The 19,439-nt window shown below is 34.0% G+C and overlaps 1 protein-coding gene across 3 annotated transcripts in view; it reads left to right on the top strand.

Annotated features, from left to right (window-relative positions):
• Dach2 (dachshund family transcription factor 2) overlaps positions 1 to 19,439 on the top strand; it is a 564,773-nt gene that overhangs the window by 380,292 nt on the left and 165,042 nt on the right. For all 3 annotated transcript variants that reach the window (XM_013024982.1, XM_013024981.1, XM_013024980.1), the window contains one exon: positions 17,135 to 17,266. In XM_013024982.1, coding sequence (XP_012880436.1) covers positions 17,135 to 17,266 — 132 coding nt within the window. The remainder of the gene's footprint in view (positions 1 to 17,134; positions 17,267 to 19,439) is intronic.

Genomic DNA, 19,439 nt, shown 5'->3' with positions numbered 1-19,439 from the left:
ATAATCTTTTGACAAGCAAAGAAGTAAAAGAAAGAAATGAAAGAGGATATACTAATCTTCTCCATGTTTTTCAAAGACAAGCAGATTCAAGGGGATCTCTACTTCTGGGAATCTGTCACTTTTCAAAACGGAGAGCCCTTAATCATTTTGATTGACAAACTCCTTTTAGAAAGTAGTATGACATAAGAACTATGGATCTGTCTCTTTTTAAAGGTTGAAATGTTTATAGAATGCTAAAAATCTCTTGTGTATGATGTTTCTTTTGACCTTTTTTGATGCCCTTCTAAAAAGTTACTAATCTTTTAATTTGTAGACTCCAGCTTCTCATGAAAAGTCACTGCATTTGTGGTGAATGTTTTCTTTAGAAAACATCCACTGAGTAAAGCATTGATAGTTGATGGGAAGCTTTCACCTGGAAAGCTCTCATTCTATATTTTTCAGTTCATTGCAAGATGGAGATACTTATGAACTGATTGCACCTGTAGAGGTAAGTGACACATGGTGATGATTATTGACATATTTCAGGAAATAAGACGCAATAAATAGCCTAAGCTTCCACAGACATATGTATAAACATTAGACTAAACATAATTTTGGGAAGCAACTGTTTTCTGAGGAAGTGTTTCATATATTAAATAGTATAATTATTTCCCCACATCTCAAATAACAACCCAATCTGCATATATAAACCCAACTAATACATTCTGTTCTTGTGAGAAGCAATTCATGGAACTAAACAAATCATTTATGTTAGCATTTTAATAGTGTAAAAAGCATCGTGGAGAGCATAGAGTTAGTTAATGCTCAGTTCAAATCTCTGCCTCATTACTTATTTGCTGTGATTTTGTCCATATGAGTTAAACTCTCCCACTGTTATTTTCCTCCTGTTTTAGTTGGAATAATAGTTCTTCCATTGAGATTAAATGATGTAAGGTTGGTAAGATTTCCAAATAGTACTTCATGCTTTGTAGTAATGTTTAGTAATTGTTCTTTTCTTCTCATATATTGCTGAAGTACAAAGTACCAATCAAACTGTTCAATTTCACAGAAAATGTATATGCAAAATGATATAGTTTGGCTCAGGCTCTGCCTGTAATCCTAGGTAGTCTTGAGGCTGAGATCTGGAGAATCATGTTTCAATGTAAAAAAAAAATTGTGAGACCTTTTGTCAAGCAGTAAAGAACTGGGCTTGGTAGCACATGCTTGTTATACCAAGTGTGAGGGAAATATAAATAATGTGATTGTATATGATCCACGCCAGCTGGGACAACACAAAGATTCTATTAGAAAAATACCAAAATCAAAATTGTTAGAAGCATAGTTCAGAGCTCTGAGTTTAAAGTCCATTACCATCCTAATAAAAATCTGAAGTTTAAAATTAAAGACATTTTTTCCTTTCAAGTAGTAATGACTTCAATGGTAGTTTTAAAGGACATTTCCTAGGAATTAATATTTAGCTCCATTTTAATTTCTTTTGAAATCTATTAGGTATATCATGTAAGACTGTTACTTGTGGATGAAGAAAACTTGTTTACAGCTAAGATTGCAATATTACTTCAGAAAATAGGAATCTGTTTCACTAAACTAAATGCCAAAGTAGTAGAGAGCTATTAAAAACTTAGGAAGAAAGCCAATTCATTTCAGTCATGATATCACCTAAAACTGAAGTATTATATAAAAGCTAAACAATGCCAAATGGATTTGGCTGAGATCAAAAGCCAAGACTATTTCTTTTCTTTCATCTTCAGTGTTCCATTTCCTAAGAGCATGACCTTAGTCAAACATCTATTAAAGTTAGCTTTTGATCTCAACCCCCTTTTGGGGTAAAAAAAAGTCAATCTTTAAGTTTTTCTTCTAGAGACAATCACTCTATTGTGTTTTAATGTTCGATTAGTGTGTGAGTAAATAGGATTCTCTGATATATGTGATAGAAGACTGGTTAAATGGGACAATCATTTTTGTGGCAGAGACAAGAATCAAAAGGAAACATTCTTCAGAAGCTATTAACTGGAAGAAATTCTCCCCCCCCCCAGGTCAGGGGAAACATGTTCACTGGTCAGTCTGCTGCTTTTCTAGGTCTTTTGATGAAAATACCTTGTAATTTGATAACAGGTAGCTGCTCATTTGTAATGTAATTTTCTTCTCACCAGTCATACCCCATGATTAGTTAGGGACTAATGCTTCTTTCAACTTACATATTTTAAACATGAACTTTGTTTAAAAAATGTCTTCATACTTGCAGGAAAGATCATTATACATTTTCTTCCTTCCTGTTATATTAAAGATATGAGAAAAACACAATGCATGATGATTTGTTGAGTTAGAAACAAAATGAATGGTATTTGATTTCAGTGAATGTTTATACATAAACATGAGTGCTATCAATGTTAGCACCTTTACTGAATCTCTGTAACAGTGAAGTCCTTACTCATATATTTACTAAATAATGCTATATCTGTGAAACAATATTCTAGATTGTACTCTGTGTACAAAGCTAATTTAGCACTAATTGAGATACCCCACTGTAGGCTTCATAACTTTTGTTTAGGAGTAAAGGTGAGACCCATGTGTAAATATAATCATAACAAAAGGCCAAAAGTAATAAATATGATCACAAATATGCCAGTTTAAACACTATAAGAGAAGTTCATAGAAAACAAAACAATTATTTTTAGTTAGAATTTAAGAAAAAAAATTATACAGTAACAAGTCAAGGATGAATGCTCCCTGAAGGAAAAAAAAGATGAAATCAGCAGATTTGAAGATGAACAAGTACCAAGCTTATTTGGCTGGCAGAGTGTTCAGTGCACCTACAGTAATAAAAATTTGCCAGAAAATAGTGAGAATTCAGCTTAGAAAGAACAGAAGATCAGAGATAGTGAATACCAGACTACAATTTAGAACTTTGTTGAACAGACCAGGAAAAATAACTACATCCATTTAGTAATGTGAAACTGCTTCTCTTTGTGAAAATGTCAAAAAATAAGTTTAAAGAAGTAAAATTGAGAGAAGAACGGCGATAAGATGAGAGGAAGGGAGGGATAGAAAGGAAACGTGAAAAACTAAAATATAAAAATACTTAAAATATTATATAAGTATAAAGAGATAATACTGCTATTAAGGAATTTAAGCCTAAGAGTTTTTGAATTACATAATAAATTTCTGGATTAAGTGTGTACACAATAAGGGATAGGGTCTAATAATCCACAATGGGTATATCTGAGGATGAACAGAACAGCAATTAAGTCACGCAAGAAAGAAGGAAAGAGAAGAAAAAGTGAAAAGAGTGAGAAAGAAAGAAAGAAAAGGTCAGAAGAGATTTAAAAAAGCACCCACACACATATACAACTAAAATAAAAAAAGGTCAGAAGAGATTTAAAAAAGCACCCATACACATATACAACTAAAATAAAAATTATAAGAGGAAGAAAAAAAGATTAATAGAAAACAAATTTTTTAATTGTGAAAATACTGTACAGAGGGGTTACAATTACATGGGCAAGATAATGAGTACAATTCTGATCAAGCGTTATAGCCTCCTCCTTTGTTTCCCCTTCTATCCCTTCCTATTCTGCCCCTGCCCCCCAAGAAAACAATTTTTTTTAAAAATTAAAATTTTTTAAAAAAGGTACCAAAAAGAGAGTGCTTTGATTTTTTTGGGGGGTGGGGTGGGGTGGTCTTTTGGTGGAGTCTCTGGTCTGCTTGTGGTGTTTGGTTTTTTTGATTGGTTTCTTAAGTCAGTTTGTTTGGGCAGGCAGAAAAATGCTCTGCTTTACCCAGGATTTTGTGATCCTCCTCCCAGACTAGTTCAGTGGGAGGGAGATCTGCTTTGAGTGTCACAAAAGGGGAGATGGCCGTTTCCTCTAGTTTGGAGATGCTGTGATGGGGTTAGGTTCTGGGTAGAGTTGAGGCCTTTCAGCAAACAGTAGCTTTTCCCTGAGAGGCTAGCTGATATATGCACAGTGGAATTCTATGCCTCCTTCAGAAAGAATGACATTGCCCCATTTGTTAGGAAATGGAAAGACTTGGAAAAATTATGTTAAGTGAAGTAAGCCAGACCCAAAGAAACATAGGTCCCATGGTTTCCATTATTTGCAATTACTAGTATATGTGTGAGACAAGAAGAAAAGGTCAGATAAGTTCATGATAGGTGAAATGAACCCCAAGATAAGTATTCAAATGTTTTTGCTTTCATGCAACTGTTTCTAACATATTTATAAGATGATTTCTTTGTTACTTTGTATGTCCCTCCCCCACGGTACCGCTGCTTTCACTGTATTTGATGTTGGTATAATTTGTGGAGGGGAAGAGCAAAAACAAATCGTTTAAACAGGAATACAGGTGGACCCATTGCAACAATGAGATATACGAATCGTTATGTGGAAAAATGAACTTCACAACTTTGGCGGAGGGGGGGGAGGAGATGGGAAGGGATGGGAAAGGAAACAAAGGAGGAGACAACAATGCTTGATAAGAAATGTACTCATTATCTTGCCCATGTAATTGTAACCCGTCTGTATGGTATTTTCACAACAATAACAACAACAAATAAATAAATAAATACAAATAAAAAAATAGTAAGGTGAAGAGAAGATAAGTAGCCTGGAAGATAATTCTCAAGCAATCTAGTTGAGAAATAATGCAATCTTATTAAATGTAATTTTTACATAGTTATTATAGATATCTTACAACTTTGAAGTAATACTACTTGAGATCTTTGGAATATTAATGAATTGCAGTTACTTGTAGCAGAAATTAAAACCAAAATGTAAAAATGCACATTATCTATAGTATGACTTTTTATATGAGATTTCCTAAATTTCCTATGCTTTTAATCCAATTGCCATCACCCCAGTCAAACTGACTTTACAGGAATGAAAAAAAAAACATCAATATCACCTGAGTTACCTAGCAATTGCTTAAAAAATTTATCAGACATAACTAAATTAAGATCTGGAAATTCAGTTATTTTTGTTAACCTGTTTGATCAGATTACTGCAGACTTTTGGGGAAACACTAAATTCAGCCACTATCGATGATAAAAAGAGAATAATGTATGAAAAGTAACAAATCATTGAAATAAAGGAAAACATAATAACATTTTCTTGAACAATAATAATTTTTCTTTTATTGTATTAGATGTATAAATTAACTATCACATTAATGTATAAAGAAGGAAATACACAGAATCCCAAAAGATTGACTTTTATTTTGTCCCAGCATCAAGAGGGTGTAGTGTTTCTTAATATGATGTCAGGCCATTCTAGCCTCATCTATCTCCCAGCTGTGTATTGTTTGTTTATCTCTCACTATAGCAGTTTTGGGGTCAGATATATTATTACCAAAATGTTTGGAATTCCAATTGAATAAAAAAGGTCAAGAATATATCTTTGTCTTTACTTTCATTTGATACATTTAAGTTAGTGTGCCTCTTTAGCAACCTTAAGCTATTGGTTCCAAGTAGAAAAAAAATGGTTTGTTTCTCTTTCTGGATTATTGGTTGCAAGAAGAAAAATAATGGTTTGTTTCTCTTTTTGGATTTATTGTTAATAAGACTATGATACAGAATTCAGGAAAACAAAGAATGTACTGCCTTATAAATCAACCAACCACCCCTGGCTTTACATAGAATCCTTCCAAATGTTTGTACATGTGCTTGAGTGTATTGTCTCTCCCTCATATATGACTTGGACTAATTATTTCATCAATGATATTTCTTTTACTCCTGAACAAGAGTTCACACATATCAGGTAATGAGATTTTTGAGCAGCATGGGTAAGAACCAGAATTTTCCTTTGGACTTATGGTAGCAGACCACAATGAAATACTAGATGCCAAAAATCCAGTGTGTCATTTCAGTATTTTCACTGATAATAATAATCTCTACAGCAACTGTAGGAGAAAATTACACCCATTTTATATGTTTAATGTTAAGGGCAATAGAACCCAATCCTCTAAACGCTATCCCATCCTAGCAGTGATACTATTCTGAGAAAAAGGGGAGCTCTATTAAAAATAGCATTGCAGGCTGGGAAGATGGCTCAGTGGTAGAGTGCTTGCCTTGCCTGCATGAAGCCCTGGGTTGAATTCCTCAGCACCACATGAGCAGAAAAAGCCGGAAATGGCACTGTGGCTCAAGTGGTAGAGTGCTAACATTGAGCTGAATAGCTGAGGGATAGCACCCAGAATTCAGGCCCTATGACTGACAAAAAAAAATAGCATTGCATGTCATATAGAGTTTGACAGCCAGATTTTTCTTATCATATCAACTTAATGTTTTTTTATATAAAAGGAGTGGTAGGAAGAATTTTTATATTTCACTATTAATAGACAATAGGCTCATGAGCTTCATGAGTGATGGAAATATTGCGATAGGCCAAAGAAACATTGAGTTTGAAAATGAATCTGGCCAAGTACTCTCTATTCCAAAAAGTTGACAGAATGACAGGCATATTCTCATTCTCATGATGTCTTATTTACTTTTCCTTGGAAATCACATACATTTTCTCCTGTCTTTAATTGTTTCTGGAACCTGCAAACATTATAAATATACATTTTTATTATTAATCAAAGTACCCTTGTCCATAGTTTTACTTCAAATCCTATATGTTAATATGATTGACTGGCTGTAATTTAGATCCATTAATATAGTCATAGCAAGTGCTTCTCAGTTGTGACCAGGCTTCTATTTATAGATGTCATTCATACATGTGCAGTTATCCTCTTGTACTTGTGAAATTGGGAATAAGAAAATTTTCTCTCACAAAGTTTTCACTTAACTATTCCATACCATATCTTCCTCTTTAAAGTAAATGTTTGATATTTACTATTTCAATAAGCACAAGCAGATGGTAAAGAATGGAGCCCTCAGACAGTTAAGGTGTGTAGTAAAAGAACAATTGGCACTTGCAGTGTTTGAGTGAGTCATCTTTGTCCTTATCCATTTCTCACTTTGATGGGTAAGTCTCAGTAGGATGGCCAGAGAGATTGTTTGGAGAGATGTCTTGGCACCCCTGTAATCAGTGTACATGACTAGGAATATTAGGTATAAGATGTTTTTCTTCTTGTTGATGCTGTCTCTTGTCAATATGCATTTGGTATTTTACAAGTCATTAACCTGCTACTGTTTCAGGCACCATGAAATAGAGAAGATGAGAATAATACCTAGTTTCTTCCAATATGGAGCTTGTTGAAGGAGACATGACTAACTTATGTGATGAACAAAGGGAAAGTCCATAAGTAATTAGTTTTCAAGTATTGAATTCCAACTAGAATTACTGAATGTTAACAGTGAACTGAGCCCTTTTTCAATGACTAGAAAGTTGATGTAAGGCAAACACATGAGGCAAAATGACTCAGATAGGTATACAGCTCTCTATAAATAGGTTCAACTTTATTGTCCAGCCCTTTAGATTCCCCTTGTAGTATTTTTTACAACTTAATCTTGGCTAGGCAAGCCTTGTTCTTGCTAGGGTGGCTTCTGAATTGACCAATTACATATTTGAGGAGCTCTAATATGAAGGAGGCAAACACTGAAAAATGAAGACTTTTTGAATAATCAACATTTTTTAAGTTTTCCCGGGCTTTTGGTTTTCATTTAGTTAATATATAAATAATTAGAATACAAAATGTCACCAGCTTGAATGAAAACATCAAAGAATCACAGTCATATCTCTGGAACAACAGAATGTGACAGTAGTTGAGAACTGCTATACTGAAGAGTGGAGAATTGATTGCATGGTTGAATCTCTGGTACCAATTTGGTATGTAAAAGTGAAGAATAGGGATACAGGTAGACCCATTGCAAAAATGAGATGTACAAGATGCTATGTCGCAAAATCAACTTTACAATTTTGACTGGCAGGGGGGCGGGGGGTATAGTCATGGAGATGGGAGGGCAGGGATGGTAGGGGAAAAACAAAGGAAGAGGCAACAATGCTTGATAAGAAATGTACTCATTACCTTGCTCATGTAATTGTAACACCTCTGTATGGTATTTTCACAATAAAAACTTATTAAACAAAAGGCTACTGAAATTCTACAAAGTCAGGAATCTTCAGGAAGCTGATTACTTTTTCTAGAAGACAGTGCATTATTGATGGTTAATATTTTCCTAGTGGCAGTTTGATATATTTTAACAAACACAAAGATCATTTGAATTTTTCTTAGCTAGTAAGCAGAATTGTCACTAAATTTCAGGCTAAAAAGCAATTTTAATGTCCTATTCTTTGTAATTCTTAAGGGAAATGTCTTGGTAGATTTCCCCTTATGTTTGCTTGCTCAGTGAAAGTGTTACTTGATTTTGAAAACTATTGTTGGTTTTTTACACAAGTAGAATTGACTTTCTATAAAACACCAGGACTATCCAAACACTTTTGTTTTTAAAATGCACAGAATCTACTTGAGGCTAAAAATAAATATCCTCTGGATTAATGAAATTAAAGCATTTCTGAGAGTTAATTTTTATAATAGATTTTCAAATAAGTATGTTGCCTGTGTGCTGGTCTCTTTGAAGTAATTCTGCATTTCATGACAGAAAGTTTGCTGAAGGAGATCATTGTTAGTGTAATTAGATGCCCCACATTCCTGAGCTAACTTGGTAAACAGATAGTCTCATCCAAAGTTCACAAATTTCAGTTATTTTCTTACCCTTAGTTTATATCTAATGCACACTCTCAGGCACACTCACAATAAGATTATGCACACTCACAATGAGATAAAAATTATAGAAGGTCATGTCTGGAAAGTTCTTAGAAATATCTTGAAATATGTAGTAATATTATAAAAAATGTTCAAATGGGTTAACATGAAATAACCCAACAAAATATATGTCCTATCAGAAGATTTTGTAAGGTTAATTTCTTTTAATGAATGGTCTATCAAGTTTTGTCAGCAATGTAAATGATAATTTTTACTGGTTAAGTATAAAAATCTGGAAAATATCCAATTTAATATGATATCACTGTGACAGAAATAACAGTATCAAAACAGTTGAAGTAGGCCTTGTAGTTACTTCAAAACTGCATTTCTCAAATTGTGTTCTATGTATTTTATGTTTATGTGTTTTGATCTATTAATAGATATTCTGTTTTATGTTTAAGAAATTATTAGAAATAATAATAATAATGAAAGAAATTAAGCCAGGCACTGATAGCTCATGCATATAATCCTAGTTACTTAGGAGGCTGACATATGTAAGATCATGGTTCCAAGTCAACCCAGACAAAAAAGACTTCAAAACTTCATCTCTTATCAATGACCCAAAAGCACAACTGGAGGTGTCACTTGAGTGGTATAGCACTAGTTGTGATCAAGAAAGATAAGCAAGAGTGTAACTTTGTTTTCAAGTTTCTGTATCTGTAAAAATTAATGATAAATGCATTTGTAAAGAAAGTCTACAATAAAGAAATCTGGAACTATCTGGAGTACCTAGATTTTAACCCCAAGTATTTGACAATAGACAACTTAGTTTTTATGTCACAGTTTCCCCATCTGAAAATAGCAATAGTAATGGTATTCCTCTCTTAAGGTTCCTGTGAGTCCTAAATGAATTAGTATATGTGAAAAACTTATAAGAGTTTGTCTATATGGTATAAGTCTATAAGTCTATTATTATTGTTGTTCTGTTCTTGTTATTATTATTAACCTATTGTTTCCTTCTTTGGCCTTGGAATCTCATTACTCCTGTTCTCCACTCCACTTTTTAAAAGAGATTCTATTTTTAACATTTTGTGGAACAAGTAGACAAATGGAATGTAATTTATAAAGTGTTGATAAAATAAAACAGGTTTGCTATATTGTTTCTTTCTTATTTGTGATCATAGACCAGTAGATGTAGTAGAAATATTTGAAGAGATTATTATTCTTTCAAAGTTTGAATGTCTATTATGCATGTTCAGATGCGTTGCTTAGCAACTGGGAATTTCATGTGGCATGTCAGAATGTAGAACAAGAGTTTGTTCAAAACAGCAGATAAACAGCGGTCTTTTGGCCTCTTCACTGCTTGCTCTCTACAATGCCATGTAACTTGCAGGGAAAACCTTCCTCTTAATTGTCATTTTCTTGTCTCTGGCTCTACTCAGAACTGCAAATTGTCTTATTACACACCATGCAATCTATCACTTTTGTAGTGGAAGTTGGACGTTAACAGATATAGATTGTATTCCTTCTTAATGTCTATCTGCAACTCAACCAAGTTGGGGGAAAATCCATGGCAATATAGTTGATTTCTAGTGTCCACACTATTTGATGGCTTTGCTTGTGTCTAGTCAAATGAAAGTATTTAGTGTTTTGACCACTTCTTGCAGCTGTATTTTTATCAAAGTTCCTCTCACAGCTTAAAGTTAAGTATTTTTAATATTGTACATATCTTTGAATTCTGACCGTGCCAGCCACTGTAATATTGGTGTGTAACTACTTATATATGGTTTATCTGATCTTTTACTCTTTTTACTTCTATTCTGAATCTTTGAGCATTCAAGCATGTTTCTCAGTAGTATTTAGAGAATTAGCATCTTCAAAATATGACCAGTAATACTAACTTTGCATTCAAAGATTTACACCTTGATAGATGATTTATAGGGAATTTCAAAACTGTTTCAAGTACATTCAACATGGTATGTCACGTTAGCATTTTATACCACCAGATGTTTCATTATTCATGTTTTAGTTCATCATACTTGACCCAAAGTAGTTTTGAATGCAAATAACAAACAATACTTGATGAGCAGACTGAAATAGTTTGGCTGACCAAACCTCTTGTATGGTAGAGTGGATATTATTAATTAGAATGTCTGTTAATTTAATTAAATGTTTTTAAAGTATGAAAACACATTGCAGTGAACTGACTCACCATTTCATTTAATTAATTCTAAACCTCAAGATTTGATTACTTATAGTTCTCTTTCAGTTAAGTTACTTGTTCAGAGTTCTGACAGAAGAGCTTTCAAACTAATATGAAGGGATGGGACAAATATAACCAATTAGGAGACCATAAAAGTGCCTTTTTTTTTTACTCAGATCACATATTTTACCATACAAATGTGTTGTTTCTCCCCTTGTATATTTTCTTACAAGCCCTAAGTAAAGTTTCCATCTAGTTTAAGGACTATGACCTAAAAAACACATAAGCCTAATAGTGAGCAAGAAGACCAAGAAAATTTTGAAAATGTGCATGAATATTAAAAGTGGATGTTCCATAAAACTGTGTTTCTTCATTTTTTATGTGATTGAGGTACAGAAAATTTATACAATGTGATTTCTCTGTGATTTTGTCAGTGACTCCCATTACATAGATCTATATTGGGAAAATTTTTCCGAAGTTCAAATCAAGATTTTGAGTATGGCTCAAGTGGTAAAACATTACCCTTGAGTGAAAATAGAGTTAATGTATGAGGCCCTGAGTTCAAATCTCAAGTACCAACTTGCACATGTGCACAATCAACATACACACACAATTAGGAATTCATTTAGATATTTATTGATCATTTAATTTGAAAAACTTTTCTAAACACTAAATCTGAATAAGAATAATATCAATAACATACATGTATGTGCACATATGTAGCTGGTGCATAGACTTTTCATATTGCAAGATTGAATTTTAGATTAAGAAGTGGGTAGGGAAAAGATATACAAAGGTAAAAGGTAGTTTTTCCAATGGCATGTGTTAGAAATACTGGATATCCACAAGAAGAAAGTAAACAATGAATTAAAGACTTGGAACCAGAAAACATCTAGAAAAACTTTTTTTTGGTTGGTTCTGGGGCTTGAACTGGGGCCTGGGTACTGTCCCTGAATTCTTTAGCTCAAGGTGAGGGCTCTACTACTTGAGCCACAGCACCACTTCCAATTTTCTGGTGGTTAATTGAAGATAAGAGTTGCACGGACTTTCCTGCCTGGGCTGGCTTCGAACTTCAATTCTAAGATCTCAGCCTCCTGAATAGCTAGGATTAGAGGTGTCAGCCACCAGTGTCCTGTTAGAAAAATCCTTTCACACTGGGCTTCACAAATTTTCTTGGAAATTACATAAAAAGCACATACAACGAAAACAAAATAGACACGTGATACTACGTCAACTTAAAAAGCTTCTGAACAGAGGACAACCTGTGAAATGGGAACAATATATTTCAGATCACAAAAGCAGTTCTGGTCCCTAAGTAAAATTTAAGTTAGAAGTGACATTTAAGTTTTAGCATTTCTCTCTGTGTCTCTGTGTAATATTTTCAAGGCCTTTTTTCATGTTGGAAAGTTAATTTAATAATTCAAAATATGACTGTATTGGGGACATATTGCTTTTAAAGAGTTTGTTGCATTATCACAAAGGATCCTGCTCCAATATGGCGGTGTCATTAGAAGAGATTCAGAACTATATATAGAAATAATGAACATATGAAAACACAAGATGACAGCTACGTACCTTAATGTCAGATTTCCAGCAGTCAAGGCTAACTTTTGAGAATAGGATACCTCCTAATTTTTTTGTAGCACTATTATGATGAATTTATTTAGTATTTTATTTATTTATTTTTATTTTTAATTTTGCCAGTCATGGAGCCAGAACTCTGGGCCTGGGTGGGCGCTGTCCTTCAGCTGTTCAGGTCAAGGCTAGCGCTCTACCACTTGAGCCACAGTGCTGCTTCCAGTGTTTTCTGCTTGTGTGGTGCTAAAGAGTCGAACCCAGGGCCTCATGCATGCAAGGCAAGCACTGTACCACTGAGCCACCTTCCCAGCCCCTATTTAGTACTTTAATACTACTTTCTGAATTTGCTCACCGTCTTTTGTTGTATGCCAATAGAATTTGCTTAAAAGTCACCATAGATACTTAATCTTACAGTCTTTTCTGTGGATAAAAATATATGATGACGGGCTAGGAAGGTGGCTCAGTGGTAGAGCGCTTGCCTTGCATGCATGAGGCCCTGGGTTCGATTCCTCAGCACCACATAAGCAAAAAGAAAAAAGCCGGAAGTGGCGCTGTGGCTCAAGTGGTAGAGTGCTAGCCTTGAGCTGAAGAGTTGAGGGACAGTGCCCAGGCCCAGAATTCAGACCCCATGACTGGACCCCTCAAAAAAATATGATGACTTGCATTCATTAATTCTTTTCATTTTATTCTGATTTATCTGGAACTCCTTGTCTGTAATATAGTTTAGAAATTTCACAAATTCATTTTATGGTATAAAAACCACAATTGTTCACCAAAATAAATTTTAACACTAAAAGTAGTGCAATAATAATGATCAGTTAATAAATATCTTCAGGATTAAGTTATGTGGAACTGATTTAAATTCTGGAAGCTTTTCCTGATGCACATGTGTGTATGTGTGTGTGTATATGTATATATATATATACACATATATACATGTGTGTGTATATATATATATTAATTTAAAGTACCCAGTTTTGGTATTCTTAGGCACAGGCTTGTGTTTAAATCACTGCTATCATTTTCTGCTCAGGGGTACAGACGTCATTTGAGAGACTGTGATTCATTAACACTACATTAGATATAGCAATAAAATATCTGGCACTGTCTAGAAGATACAGAAGTATATGTCACCAATTTAGAAACTAAAGCAACTTTCTTTCAAATCCTTTGTTGTGGGTTAGAGATAAGCCACTGTGGTGAAAATATTGCTTCATTTAAGATTTTTATGCATGGTAAAGAACCTTTAGTGGTGAGACACATGTAATCATTCAACAAACTACACAAATGTTCTGTTAAACCTATTTATGTTTATATCTATAACTATATTTTGAACATAGACACACAACTTCTCAATAAAATACTAACTTAAATAACTAACCAAAAGAATTATACTCTGACCAAGGAGATTCATCACAGAAATGCAAAGCTGGTTACATATCAATCGATAAATATAATACAACACATTAACAGAAGGCAAGAACCACATGATCATCTCAACAGATGTAGAGAAAGCTTTTTGACAAGATCCAACCACCTTTTATGATAAAAGATCTGGAGTAGCTAGGAATACATAGGATATTCCTTTACATAATATAGGATATTTTTGACAAACCTTCAGCCCCCATTGTACTTACAGAGGAAAAAGTATAACCATTTCCACTAAAATCAGGAACAAGTCAAGATGTCCACTTTCTCCACTCCTCCTAAAAATAGTTCTGGAATTCCTAGGAAAAAATACAAGACAAAGAAAGATATAAAGTGGATCAGAATAGGGATAGAAGAAATAAAACGGTCCATATTTGCAAATGACATGATCCTATATTTTAATGAGCCTCTAGATTCCTTCCACCACTCAAGCTAATAGAGGCTGACTAAAACATTGGCAAAGGTTATGAAATCAACCCACAAATATCAGTAGCATTTCTGTATGCTTACAATGAGAATATTGAGACTGAAATCAGGAAAGCAACTCCATTTGAAATAGTTTGAACAAAATTACCTAGGAAGTCACCAAGGAACTAAAGCCTCTTTACAATGAAAATTATAAAAATCTGAAAAAGGAAATTAATTAAGGAAAAAAAATATTTTTATGCTCTTGAATGGAAAGAAATAATATCTTGGAAAGAAGTAATATCATGAAAATGGAAGTACTTTGCACAGAAATCTACAAATTTAATACAATTGCTTCCTAGTCCCAATATCAATGTTCCCTGATCTAAAGAAAACAATCCAAAATTTTATATGGAACACACAAGAGCCTTGAATCACAAAAGCAATCGTAAGCAGTAAAAGTAGTGCTGGAGGAATAGCAATACCAAACTTCAAACTCTACTACAGAACTATAATAATTAAAAACAGGAATGAGGAAGGATGACTGAGAATCGAAGACCCAGAAATAGGACTGATGGTCAATAAATGAGAATTGAAGACCCAGAAATGCCCCCATAGACAGTCACACAGGAGTCAAAAATATAGGCTGGAAGAAAGACAGTATCTTCAACTAATGGTGCTGGAAAAACTGGTTATTCACATGGACAAAGGGGAAACTGGATTTCTATCACCTTACACCAGTATCAATTCAAAAATCGATCAAAGACCTCAATGTAAGAACTGAAATCATGAAACTATTACAGGAAGGAGTAGGAGAAACTTTGGGAATCAGAAGATGAAGTAACTATGGCAACTGACTTTGAAAGCATCATGGAGTTTCCTTAACAAACTAACCAAAGAGCAACCTACCATGTGATCTAACAGTTCTACTCATGGGCATTTATCCAAAAGATTACTAAATACCAAGATTCAGTAAAACCACCAACACTATCATGTTCATTGTACCACCATTCACCATAGTCAAGATACAGAATTAGCTCAGATGCTCCTCAAAGGATGAATGGATCAAGAAAATGTGATATATATCTATATTTATATGCACACACACACACTCACACACACATATATGAAATAGCAATGGAACTTTACTCAGCCCTTATAAAGCATGATATTGCATTATTTGCAAAAAAAAAGGAAGGACCTAGAAAAGCATACTAAGTGAAGTAAGTCAAGTCTAGAGAAACAGAGGTTGCATGTCTTCTTTGATGTGTGGAAGCTAGAAGTAGTTTATAAATATATAAGTAAAGACTTTGAATGTACATACATATATTAATTGGAACAGTGTAATTACTTAGAAAGGCAAAATCAGGGTTCAGCAAAATAAACACCAGGAACTGGGTACTTGAAAGTGTTGGGGTAGGGATCGGGGGTGTGTGTTAGACAAAAGAAGAGAATCATGAAGAGTGGTACAATGCAGTCAAAAATTAACTATAGTATAAAATGTAAGAAAAGTGAGGGGAGAAGTGGATGTGAATGTTGAAAAGGGTGACATCAATCAAGACACATTGTATTCATAAACTGCTTTGCTGAATTGCAACTCCTTTGTACAACTACTTAAAGATAATAAAAATGTTTTTAAAAATGTACTCCAAGGCAAGCATAGTGGCTCACATCTGTAATCTCAGCTGTCTAGAACTCCAGAGTCTGAGGCAGGAAGATTGTGTGTTTGAGACCAGACCAGAATACATACCAAAATCTTTACTGAACAAAATCCAAATCTATCTAAAAACTCACCCTATCTTTTACAATCACCATTTAATGTCAGTTTGTTTTGGATCAACCAACACCCACTAGATTTTTCTCTGAATTACATGTGTGAGGGTAGAATTATTTAACTGACATTGAAATAAAGTCTGCCAGGTATGTCTCTTTTTTTCCAGAGCACAAGTGCATTTTTAGATTTTGTGAGATTTGGACAATACTTAAAAACAATTTGAATTCACTAGAAATATTGGAAGGCATTTTAGGACTATATCCTAATCTACAGTTTTAAATGCTTTGTTCAAAATACTCTGGTTTTGTATGTATTTTGTCATCCTGCCTGATATAGACTTCCTAAGACAAACAGTTTTGTAATATTTTATGGAACCATTTTTTTATGAACTGTGAAGGTATAATTCATGTTTTTTCTAGTTTATTTGTTCCCTCGATGAATTAACTACAATGAGGGAGAAATGGTAAATATCTGTGGTGTTTGCTTTTTTCTCTCTAAGCTAATTCTCAGGCACACTAGAACTTGGTCCTTCTAACAGTTTACCATGTTATGTTATTTTAGATGAAATTCATACATAGTATGTTCCATTATAAACAATAGTCCAGAGCAGTTGGCAGTCAACAAAACAAATTAGTGAAATTCTTATAATTTTTCCATTTTCAATTTACTATTTTTGTTTTGTGTGTTTTGAACTGGGGGTCAGATCCATACTCAGTTTCTTGACAAAAATCTTTCAAATTTTCTATGGGAAAATGAAGGAATTATACAAGTTGGAAATTACATTAAAAAAATAGATTTGTGCTGGAAGGTGGCTCAATAGTAAAGTTCTTCATGAGGCCTTGGGTTGGATTCCTTAGCACCATTTAAGCAGAAAAGGCCAGAAGTAGCGCTGTGACTCAAGTGGTAGAGCGCTTGCCTTGAACTGAAGAGCTAAAGGACAATGCTCAGGCCAAGTTCAGGCCCCACGACCAAAAAAAAATCATAAATTCAGCTCTGGTTTTCTTTTGGCTTATCCTGTCCATCATATGTCTATTAAATAAATATATCCAGTATTCAGTTATTATTACAATATGGTCCCTACTTAAAAGGGATGCTTCTGGTTTTAGGTATAACAGCTGCAGCAATGGCTGAGGCGATGAAGTTGCAGAAGATGAAGCTTATGGCTATGAATTCTCTTCAGGGAAATGGAAGCCAAAATGGGACAGAATCAGAGCCTGATGATCTTAATTCTAACACAGGTGAGTATCTGCCAATTGGGAAAGATGAAGGCTGAAAGACACAGAATAATACACACACACACACACACACACACACACACACACACACACACACACAGAGTAATTATAAAATAATTCCAGAACGTATCAATAACTTAAAAACTATTGGATTCTATTTTGAAAACATTTAGCTTTTTCTAGTTCTCTTATTCTTTTTTTCCTGAGATAGGATTTCAGAAAACTCAAAATATAACTCAAAATGGCATTGAGTTAGCAAACTTTCTGCCTAAATAATCCCTGTCCTCCTCTCCCCTCCCCACCCACACCCCTTGAGTCCCAATGCTGGTATTACAGCTATTCACTAGAATGCCCAGCACCTCTTCCATGCTATGTTGCAGTGGAATTAATTATTATGGTATTTTACAGTACTATAAAGTCTATATGCAAAAGCTTATTCCATTATAGATTTAACCCAGACTTCCTATTTAACCTTTTTCTAAATAATTTAGTGATTAGATACAAAGCTGAGATTGCAGGTTGATTGGTCTTTTCATATAGAATATTACATCCTTAAATTAAGGTACTCACAGAGTCCAGGAATTATAGGTAGGGGCTAAGTAATAAGAGAAACAGGAAGATGGCAAAGAGAGAACATTAGGTGGGGAAAAGGGAAGTGCTTGTGGTAGTTAACTTCCCCAAACTTTTTACTTCTAGTTTTTTTTCTTTCATTTTGTCTTTATCTTGTAATGATTATACTATAATGACCTTAAATATGATTTGAAACAAGATGCTTATAACTAGCAACATACTTGGATTGATAGTCAAATAAATACATAAATAAGCATATAAGTGAATAAATGCATAAAGAAAGTTTAAATTTTTAGAGTTAATAACGAGAAATTGTGTTAGGAGCATTGGTTTGTTTGGTTATTTTTGGTCGGTCGTGGGGCTTGAACTCTGGGCCTGGGTGCTGTCCCTCAGCTCTTCAGCTCAAGGCGAGCACTCTACCACTTGAGCCACAGCGCCACTTCCGGTTTTCTGGTGGTTTATTGGAGATAGGAGGCTCACGGTCTCTCCTGCCAGGGCTGGCTTTGAACCGCGATCCTCAGATCTCAGCCTCCTGAGTAGCTAGGATTACAGGCGTGAGCCAACAGTGCCCGGCGTGAGCTATTGGTTTTCAAGATAATTCTGTGGTTAAATTCAACATAATTTTGATTGATTGATAGAAGCTTTACCTCTCTTATATGATCCTGGAAGTTCAAGCATCTTGCCATCTTATTATAGAGGGAAATAATAAACAAATAGAGGGAAAGAGCATTTCCTCAAATTAATATATTCAACAACTGGGACTTCATACCGTGAAATTTGCATGTTTGTGGTGAACCACATATGGGCATTTCTCTTAAATAATAATCACAATGAATATTCTTATATATGATAGGATCAATTGATGGGCAAATCAGAGAAAATACAATTTTATAAGTTTTACAATATTAATCAATCTATTAAGAAAAATTAGCACTAAACGGAACAAGAGCAAGTACAGATATACAGAGGTATACATAATATAGTATATTTAATATGTATTAAATAACTATTTCTTCAAATAAATTTCCTTTATTAAAGAAAAAATAATATTGTTGAGCACCAAAACTATATTGATTCTTAGCAAATTTTGAGAAAAGGGTATTTGTAATACTCCCGCTTTAAAGGTCGGGAAATACAGGCACCCAATTACCCAGCTATTCACCTTTGTCTATAATTGTGAAACTAAGAAATTACAACTTGAAATTTTGTTCTTTAATGTTTGTAAATTCAATGTATTTGCTCTTTTTCCATCCATCCTTCTTTTCAATGGTTTCCTGTAATGAGATGTGACTTAATCCAACTTTTACAATTAAAAAAAGTGTTAAAATGTGATGATTAGTGCCTCTTAACTTATTGTCTTTCCAATTTTAAGGTTGGCTACAAGTACCCATGTGTCTTAAAAATGTATTTTATTGTTACTGTAGAGGTGATGTACAGAGGAGTTATAATCACATAAGTCAGATATTGAGTGAATTTCTTTTTGAGCCATGTCACCCCTTACCTCACTTTCTCCCAGTTTTCCCCTCCCATACTCATCCACAAATTGTTTAGTTCATTTTCAACATAATGTCTAGTAAGTATCACTGCTGACTTTGTTCACCATTTG

This window comes from Dipodomys ordii, unplaced genomic scaffold, assembly GCF_000151885.1.
Source record: "Dipodomys ordii isolate 6190 unplaced genomic scaffold, Dord_2.0 Scaffold80, whole genome shotgun sequence".
NCBI classification, from domain to species: Eukaryota; Metazoa; Chordata; class Mammalia; order Rodentia; family Heteromyidae; genus Dipodomys; species Dipodomys ordii.
This window is presented reverse-complemented; position numbering and strand designations above follow the sequence as displayed.